The 10,146-nt window shown below is 37.0% G+C and overlaps 1 protein-coding gene across 1 annotated transcript in view; it reads left to right on the forward strand.

Annotated features, from left to right (window-relative positions):
- Window positions 1-1,239, forward strand: part of CSMD3 (CUB and Sushi multiple domains 3) — a gene marked incomplete at its 5' end in the record, with an annotated part of 336,142 nt that extends 334,903 nt beyond the window's left edge. The window contains 1 exon segment of the mRNA XM_017891519.1: window positions 928-1,239. Within this exon segment, the coding sequence (XP_017747008.1) occupies window positions 928-1,087 (160 nt within the window).
- Window positions 1,240-10,146: the final 8,907 nt, after the last annotated feature.

Consider the following 10,146-nt stretch of genomic DNA (forward strand, 5'->3'; position numbering starts at 1 on the left):
AAGCAATTAATCAGAATTTCAAGACTAGTATCCTCAACCAACCAACCCAGAATTCATGTGTTTGGTTAACTTAGTGTCAGTCATCTTTTAGAAACTATTTTCAGTACTTTAGTGTGAGTGTAGCCATTTCTTCTTTGACTTTTTGAATTTACATACTTTAATGTGTACCATTTAAAAAATAAAATTGAGTGTTCATGTTTTGGGATACTCCAAAGAACCTTTCCAAATTAGGCCTCAGCATTAATTGTGTACTTTTCAGGGAATCTCCTACTCTTTTTAGTGTGGAACCAACTTTTAATTCAAGTTTCAGATTAAATTTTACCTCCTAAAACATACTTTTTTCTATTACCTTTCCTAAAGTGGCTTCCAGTTACTTTTCATATTAACTATTTTCCTTTTCATTATAATAATTCTCATTAGCTACTATTTTGGTTTTATTTATTTTAATTTATTCTTGTTTTCTATCACTACAGTGTGAATTCCCTGAAAGTAAAGACTAGTCTTTAAAAAAAAATTATATACCCAATGCCTAGAATCGTGACTGGTGCATAATAGATGTTCAGTAAATATTTGATGAACAAATAAATAGCAATGAGACTTAAATCCGTCATCATTATTTATACTATAAATGATAAGTCATAATAATTCCTAATTTTGTAAAAAAATTTATTATAGCTATCATATCATGTATTTATATTTATGTTACTAATATTGATGCTGTATATAACTGTGTATTATATGTAAAATTAAAAGTTACTCAGGTTTTTAAAGTAACAAGGAAATTGTTCAAGGTTGACTTACTGTGTTAATGATGTCTCAATATTTTTAAGTTACATTATTTGCTAATGCTGTACGTTACGTTTGAGCTGTAGTCTGGTATTTCTGGAAGAAAGTTAACACATAGCTAATCAATGTTCTCATCAACAGGACTGCACCTAAAACACAGTATACAGGATGTTCAGTTCATGAAAATAACAATGGCCAAGCAGCTTTTGAAAATCCCATGTATGACACCAACACGAAGTCAGTGGAAGGGAAGGCAGTACGATTTGATCCCAACTTGAACACGGTTTGCACAATGGTATAACGAGGCAACCTTTGCCTTCTTCAGAAGCTTGGAAATCGACACACAAAACAGTGCACATTTAGTTCACTGCTAAACAAATTAAAGCACACTTTTCAGGACTTGCTGGGTCACCTTTTCCTGAGGAATGATACAGAAGAGTGTTTTTTCATAAACTGGACCATAATTCTTCATGTTTACCATGGAGAGTTTTACAGAAATTTGGCTGCACTCTGAGAGTGCTTACTCACAGTTTATTTGCTTTTTTTAAAAAGGAGATTATTCTAAAACATAAACTTATTTGCATATATTGGAGGAGCATCCACTATCAGTATTTCTGTGCTTTATAAACTATATTAGAGGGACTGGGTTTTAAAAAAAAAGATATAGGGTAGAAATAAGAGCTATACTTACAAGAGTCAATAGATCACTGACTTCTCTTTAACTGTCCTGAGCTACATCATGCCCACAAATCTGTCTTTCATACCACTCTATCTGCCATTCATTCTTCTTAATTGAGGCATTGTTTTCCTTATTTAAGATTGAGTTATGACTTTAAATGTTTACGAGCTAATTTATGTCTCAGAAGAAATAAGGTTGCCCATTCCATTTTGAATCTTTCTGTTTTTTATTCTTTAGTATCGTATTGCTCTTCTTCTTTTAGACTGGTTGTCATAGTTTCTGCAAATGGCAAGTTCATTGTGCTACCCTCCCGATTTCCCCATTATGGAGTAACCAGTATTATTCAGTGAGCTATGGGGTAGTGTTTAACTCCATGCTTCAATATGTTTTTTTCTATTTATTTTTATTATTTTTTAATCCCAAATGTGATAGTAGTTTCAATATGTTTTGTCACCCAAAAGCCATTTGGCTGGCAAAAATTGTCTAGAAAGATTATTATTTTACAGTTATCTGAGACACCAAACTTACCAGTCTTCATTTTACAATATTTTTGAAAGACCAAATAAAATGTCCTAATAATTTATTCTATTTATATCTACATTTCCTTCCAGTTGAGTCTTCAAATTTACTGTTATTTTGACACTTTTAACTTTCATTTAACAATGGATTAGAAAAACATTTTGGTTTAGCCACTAAACATAATGACTGAAAAAAATTGTTATTATAAATCACCAATATAAATTTATTGCCTAAAATTGTGGACTTATCATATATTTATATATTTTTAAATTTCTGTACCTTTATTCTTAAACACCAAGTTTCAGATACAACAGGTTTCTTTCAATGTCAAATTAAGATATGTATTTGTAAGTTATTGGTGGCTCATTTGAACTGTATCATACAGCAATGCCAGCATTTTTATTTAATAGGTCATCGTCTTCCTTTTATAGCATGTTTTACTTCATTGAATGAAATCATGTACCCAGTGTTAACTCTTTGTTGTTGTCCCTTTCAAATATGAATAACTCTGTGAACAGTCTCGACTTTTTGTATCATGAGACAGAGTGCCTAAGAGAAACCCTTGCACCTGGGAGCGCTGTTTGGATCTATCTCTACAACATTTAGTGAATTTCTTGTAAACCACTTTGAGATACATTGTTTTGGAAATTCATACAATTTTCTCAACATTGTACTCTACTGGCAGGATGCAGTTTTAAATTTTATGCCATCAGTTATTTATTCTTGTTTATTCAAATGACTGCAATAACAATGATTCATTCATTAATGTTAAGGCTAATACATTTAAGATCTTGTTTAAACAATGTTTCTTCTGCAACTGGCTACTCCTCTTATATTAATGCATACACTTTTGTAAAGAAGTATATTTTTATGAAAAGAAACTTTGTAAAAGTATGATGTAAATTTTCAGTGCAATGTAAACAAAATAAAACGGATAATTGCTTTTGTAAAATGTGTTTTTTCTTCCCAAAAATAAACTGCAACTGTTCAGGTTAGTAAAAGAAATGACCAGCGCACATTCATTTGTTGTTTTTAAAAGTTCCCAAACTGCATATTCTATGCATTTAGTTAGCAACATAATGAAATATGAGCATTTTTCTTCTTTAAATTCCATACTTCCTCAATTATGACACTTTTGGGAAAATTGATTCCAAGTAAATACAGTAGTAACATAAGAACTTCATCTTATGTTGAATGAGTGGTTTGCTAGAAAAAGAACAAGAATCCCATCTTAGAAGTTTCCTTAAATGCTAACAGTATGGTCTAAATTTAGTTACATCTGATGATTTCTAATATGTCTGTAGTATATTTTCATACAGATATGTTATCATACTCTTTAGACATGAACTCAAAACTTTTTGAATAGATTAAACTAATACTCAAAAACAAATACCTTTTTGTCAGGATGGAGGATTTCCACAAATAAATGGACCATGTAACAATCTGTATTCAAGAAACTTACTAAGTTTCTATAAATTCAAATTACAAGTTACTAAGTTCAATTTTATTAGATAACTCTTTACAAAACACAGTGTCTTTATATTTTCAGAACCTCAAACTCCAGACTGTATAATCTATCTCTGTTTATTACACTTTAGCTTTAGAAAAGTGTGGTTCTTGACATAATTGTAGTTTCTTTGTTAACTTTGTTACCTCCATCTTTCACTCATTTCACATCTATAATTTCACTTGTTGTTCTTCATCTTTTTTTTATTTTTCTTTGTGTTTTACTTTTCCTTTTCTTCCACTTTTTAATTTCTCTCTTCTGCTGTTTTTCTTTCTTTTTTTGTTATTATACTTTAAGTTCTGGGATGTATGTGCAGAATGTGCAGGTTTGTTACATAGGTATACATGTGCCATGGTGCTTTGCTGCACCCATCAACCTGTCATCCACATTAGGTATTTCTCCTAATGTTATCCCTCCCCTAGCCCCTCAGCCCCTGACAGGTCCCAGTGTGTGATGTTCCCCTCCCTATGCCCATATGTTCTCATTGTTCAACACCCACTTATGAGTGAGAATATGTGGTGTTCGGTTTTCTGTTCCTGTGTGTAAGTTTGCTGAGAATGATGGTTTCCAAATTCATCCATGTCCCTGCAAAGGACACGAACTCATTCTTCTTATGGCTGCATAGTATTCCATGATGTATATGTGCCACATTTTCTTTATCCAGTCTATCGTTGATGGGCATTTAGGTTAGTTCTTTTTTTTGTTGTTGTTCTTTTTTTTTTTTTTTTGAGACGGAGTCTTGCTCTGTCGCCCAGGCTGGAGTGCAGTGGCTGGATCTCAGCTCACTGCAAGCTCCGCCTCCCGGGTTCACGCCATTCTCCTGCCTCAGCCTCCCGAGTAGCTGGGACTACAGGCGCCCGCCACCTCGCCTGGCTAGTTTTTTGTATTTTAGTAGAGACGGGGTTTCACCATGTTAGCCAGGATGGTCTTGATCTCCTGACCTCGTGATCCGCCCGTCTCGGCCTCCCAAAGTGCTGGGATTACAGGCTTGAGCCACCGCGCCCGGCTAGGTTAGTTCTAAGTCTTTGCTATTGTGAATACTGCTGCAATAAACGTAAGAGTGCATGTTGTCTTTATAGTAGAATGATTTATAACCTTTAGGGTATATACCCAGTAATGGGATTGTTGGGTCAAATTGTATTTCTAGTTCTAGATCCTTAACGAATCACCACACTGTCTTCCACAATGGTTGAACTAATTTACACTCCCACCAACAGTGTAAAAGCGTTCCTATTTCTCTACATCCTCTCCAGCATTTGCTGTTTCCTGACTTTTTTTTTTTTTTTTTTTTTTTCTGAGACGGAGTCTCACTGTGTCACCCAGGCTGGAGTGCAGTGGGGAGCTCTCTGCATACTGCAAGCTCCCCCGCCCATGTTCCCGCCGTTCTCCTGCCTCAGCCTCCTGAGTAACTGGGACTACATGTGCCCACCACCATGCCTGGCTAATGTTTTTGTATTTTTAGTAGAGATGGGGTTTCACCATGTTAGCCAGGATGGTCTTGATCTCCTGAACTCGTGATCTGCCTGCCTCAGCCTCCCAAAGTGCTAGGACTACAGGCATGAGCCACCGTGTTCCCTGACTTCTTAATAATTGCTATTCTAACTGGCATGAGATGGTATCTCATTGTGGTTTTGATTTGCGTTTCTCTAATGACCAGTGATGATGAGCTTCTTTTCACATGTGTGTTGGCCACATAAATGTCTTCTTTTGAAACTCCCTTTTCATGTCCTTTGTCCACTTTTTGATGGGGTTGTTTTTGTTTTTTCTTGTAAATTTGTTTAAGTTCCTTGTAGATTTTGGATATTAGCCGTTTGTCAGATGGATAGATAGCAAAAATTTTCTCTCATTCTCTAGGTTGCCTGTTCACTCTGATGATAGTTTCTTTTACTATGCAGAGGCTCATTAGATTAATTAGATCTCATTTGTCAATTGTGGCTTTTGTTGCTATTGCTTTTGGTGTTTTAGTCGTGAAGTCGTCACCCATGCCTATGTCCTGAGGGTATTGTCTAGGTTTTCTTCTAGGGTTTTTATGGTTTTAGGTCTTAAGTTTAAATCTTTCATCCATCTTGAGTTAATTTTTGTCTAAGGTATAAGGAAGGGGTCCAGTTTCAGTTTCCTGAATATGGCTAGCCAGTTTTATCAACACCATTTTTTAAATAGGGGATCCTTTCCCCATTGCTTGTTTTTGTCAGGTTTGTCAAAGATCCAATGGTTGTATATGTGTGGTGTTATTTCTGAGGCCTCTGTTCTGTTCCATTGGTCTATATCTCTGTTTTGGTACCAGTACGATGCTGTTTGGGCTGCTCTAGACTTGTAGTATAGTTTGAAGTCAGGTAGCATGATGCCTCCAGCTATGTTCTTTTTGCTTAGGATTGTCTTGGGTATACAGGCTCTTTTTTCTTTCCATATGAAATTTCAAGTAGTTTTTTCTAATTTTGTGAAGACAGTCAATGGTAGCTTGATGGGGATAGCATTGAATCTATAAATTACTTTGGGTAGTATGGCCATTTTCACGATATTCTTCCGACTCCTCAGCATGGAATGTTTTCCCATTTCTTTGCGTCCTCTTTTATTTCCTTGAGCAGTGGTTTGTAGTTCTTCTTGAAGAGGCCCTTCACTTTCCTTGTAAGTTGTATTTCTACGTATTTTATTCTCTTTGTGGCAGTTGTTAATGGGAGCTTGCTCATGATTTGGCTCTCTGTTTGTCTACTATTGGTGAATAAGAATGCTTGTGATTTTTGCACGTTGATTTTGTATCCTGAGACTTTGTTGAAGTTGCTTATCAGCTTAAGGAGTTTTTGGGCTGAGACAATGGGGTTTTCTAAATATACAATCATGTCATCTGCAAATGGAGATAAGTTGACTTCCTCTCTTCCTATTTGAATAACCTTTATTTATTTATCTTGTCTGATTGCCCTGGCCAGAACTTCCAATACTACGTTGAATAGGAGTGGTGCAAGAGGGCAACCTTGTCACATTCCAGTTTTCAAAGAGAATGCTTGCAGCTTTTTCCCATTCAGTATGATATTGGCTGTGGGTTCGTCATAAATTGTTCTTATTATTTTGAGATGTGTTCCATCAATACCTAGTTTATTGAGTGTTTTTAGCATGAAGCGGTGTTGGATTTTATCTAGGGCCTTTCCTGCATCTATTGAGAGAATCATGTGTTTTTTGTCATTGGTTCTGTTTATGTGATGAATTACGTTTATTGCTTTGTATATGTTGAACCTGCCTTGCATCTCAGGGATGAAGCCAACTTGATCGTGGTGGATAAGCTTTTTGATGTGCTGCTGAATGCAGTTTGCCAGTATTTTACTGAGGATTTTCACATGGATGTTCATCAGGGATATTGACCTGAAATTTTCTTTTTTTGTGTGTGTGTCTCTCTCTGCCAGGTTTTGGTATCAGGATGATGCTGGCCTCATAAAATGAGTTCGGGAGGTCCCTCTTTTTCTATTGTTCGAAATAGTTTCAGAAGGAATGGTACCAGCTCCTCTTTGTAACTCTGGTATAATTTAGCTGTGAATCCAACTGGTCCTGGGCTTTTTTTGGTTGGCAGACTATTAATTACTGCCTCAATTTCAGAACTTGTTATTGGTCTATTCAGGGATTCGACTTCTTCCTGGTTTAGTCTTGGGAGGATGTATGTGTCCAGGAATTTGTCCATTTCTTCTAGATTTTCTAGTTTATTTGTGTAGAGGTGTTTATAGTATTATCTGATGGTATTTTGTATCTCTGTGGAATGAGTGGTGATCTCCCCTTTATCATTTTTTAATGTTTCTATCTGATTCTTCTCTCTTTTCTTCTTTATTAGTCTGACTAGCAGACTATCTATTTTGTTAATCTTTCAAAAAACCAACTCCTGGATTCATTGATTTTTTTGAAGGGTTTTTTGGGTCTTTTTCTCCTTCAGTTCTGCTCTGATCTTAGTTATTTCTTGTCTTCTGCTAGTTTTTGAATTTGTTTGCTCTTGCTTCTCTACTTCTTTTAATTGTGATGTTAGGGTGTTGATTTTAGATATTTCCCACTTTCTCCTGTGGGCATTTAATGCTATACATTTCCCTCTAAACATTAGCTTAGCTGTGTCTCATAGGTTCTTGTATGCTGTGTCTTTGTTCTCATTGGTTTCAAATAACTTATTTATTTGTGCCTTCATTTCATTATGTACCCAGTAGTCATTCAGGAGCAGGTTCAGTTTTCATGTAGTTGTGCAGTTTTGAGTTACTTTCTTAATCCTGAGTTCTAATTTGATTGTACTGTGGTCTGAGAGACTGTTTATTATGATTTTCTGCTTTTTGCATTTGCTGAGGAGTGTTTTACTTCCAATTCTGTGGTCGATTTTAGAATAAGTGCTCCATGGTGCTGAGAAGAATGTATATTCTGTTGATTTGTGGTGGAGAGTTCTGTAGATGTCTATTTGGTCCACTTGGTCCAGAGCTGAGTTCAAGTCCTGAATATACTTGTTAATTTACTGTCCTGTTGATTTGTCAAATATTGACACTGGGGTGTTAAAGTCTCCCACTATTATTGTCTGGGAGTCTAAGTCTTTTTGTAGGTCTCTAAGAACTTGCTTTATGAATCTGGGTGCTCCTGTATTGGGTGCATATATATTTAAGATAGTTAGCTCTTCTTGCTACATTGTCTTTACCATTATGTAATGCCCTTCTTTGTCTTTTTGAGCTTTGTTGGTTCAAAAACTCTTTTATCAGAGACTAGGATTGAAACCCCTGCTTTCTTTTTTTTCTTTCCATTTGCTTGGTAAATCTTCCTCCATGCCTTTATTTTGAGCCTATGTGTGTCTTTGCACATGAGATGGGTCTCCTGAATATAGCACACTGATGAGTCTTTGCTCTTTATCCAGTTTGCCAGTCTGTGTCTTTTAATTGGGGCATTTAGCCCATTTACATGTAAGGTGAATATTGTTATTTGTGAATTTGATCCTGTCATCATGATGCTACCTAGTTACTTTGACCATTAGTTGATGCAGTTTCTTCATGTTGTCTTTGGTCTTTACATTTTAGTCTGTTTTTGCAGTGGCTGGTACCAGTTTTTCCTTTCCATATTTAGTACTTCCTTCAGGAGCTCTTGTAAGGCAGCCCTGGTGGTGACAAAATCCCTCAGCATTTTCTTGTCTGGAAAAGATTTTATTTCTCCTTCACTTGTGAAGCTTAGTTTGGCTGGAAATGAAATTCTGGGTTGAAAATTCTTTTCTTTAAGAATGCTGAATATTGGTCCCCACTCTCTTCTGGCTTGTAGGGTTTTTGCAGAGATATCCACTGTTAGTCTGATGGGCTTCCCTTTGTGGGTAACCCGACCTTCCTCTCTGACTGCCCTTAACATTTTTTCTTTCCTTTCAACCTTGGTGAATCTGACAATTATGTGCCTTGGGGTTGCTCTTCTCGAGGAGTATCTTTGCGGTGTTCTCTGTATTTCCTGAATTTGAATGTTAGCCTTTCTTGCTAGGTTGGGGAAGTTCTCCTGGATGATACCCTGAAATGTGTTTTCCAACTTGTTTCCATTCTCTCCATCACTTTCAGGTACACCACTCAAATGTAGGTTTTGTCTTTTCACATAGTCCTGTATTTCTTGGAGGCTTTCCTCATTCCTTTTCACTCTTTTTTGTCTAATCTTGTCTTCATGCTTATTTCATTACGGTGATCTTCAATCTCTGATATCCTTTCTTCCTCTTGATCAGTTCCACTACTGATACTTGTGTATGCTTCACAAAGTTCTCATGCTGTGTTTTTCAGCTCCATCAGGTCATTTATGTTCTTCTCTAAACTGGTTATTCTAGTTAGTAATTTGTTTAACCTTTTTTCAAGGTTCTTAGCTTCCTTGTGTTGGTTTAGAACATGCTCCTTTAGCTCGAAAGAGTTAGTTATGACCCAGCTTCTGAAGCCTACTTCTGTCAATTTGTCAAACTCATTCTCCATCCACTTTTGTTCCCTTGCTGGTGAGGAGTTGTGATCTTTTAGAGGAGAAGAGGCATTCTGTCTTTTGAAATAATTTTCAGCCTTTTTGTGCTGGTTTTCCCTCATCTTTATGGATTTTTCTACCTTTGGTCTTAGCTGTTGGTGACCTTCTGATGGAATTTTTGCATGGTCATCCTTTTTCTTGATGTTGATGCTATTGTTTTCTGTTGGTTAGTTTTCCTTCTAACAGCCAGGCCCCTCTTCTGCAGGTCTTCTAGAATTTGCTGGGGGTCCATTCCAGACCCTGTTTCCCTGGGTATCATCAGCAGAGGCTTCAGAACAGCAAAGATTTCTCCTTCCTCTGGAAGCTTTGTCCCAGAGGAGGACCCACCCGATGCCAGCCAGAGCTCTCCTGTGTGAGGTGTCTGTCAACACCTGTTGGGAGGTGTCTCCTTGTCAGGAGGCATGGGGATCAGGGACTCACTGGAGGAGGCAGTCTGTCCCTTAGCAGAGCTCAAGCACTGAGCTGGGAGAACCGCTGCTCTATTCAGAGCCAGCAGGCAGGAACATTTAAGTCTGCTGAATCTGCATCCATAGCCGCCCCTTCCCCCAGGTGCTCTGTTCCAGGGAGATGGGAGTTTTATCTATAAGCCCCTGACTGGGGCTGCTGCTTTTCTTTCAGAGACGCCCTGCCAGGAGAGGAGGAATCTAGAGAGGCAGTCTGGCCTACAGCGGCTTTGCTG

The sequence above is a fragment of the Rhinopithecus bieti genome, unplaced genomic scaffold (assembly GCF_001698545.2).
Source record: "Rhinopithecus bieti isolate Rb0 unplaced genomic scaffold, ASM169854v2 scaffold_18921, whole genome shotgun sequence".
NCBI classification, from domain to species: Eukaryota; Metazoa; Chordata; class Mammalia; order Primates; family Cercopithecidae; genus Rhinopithecus; species Rhinopithecus bieti.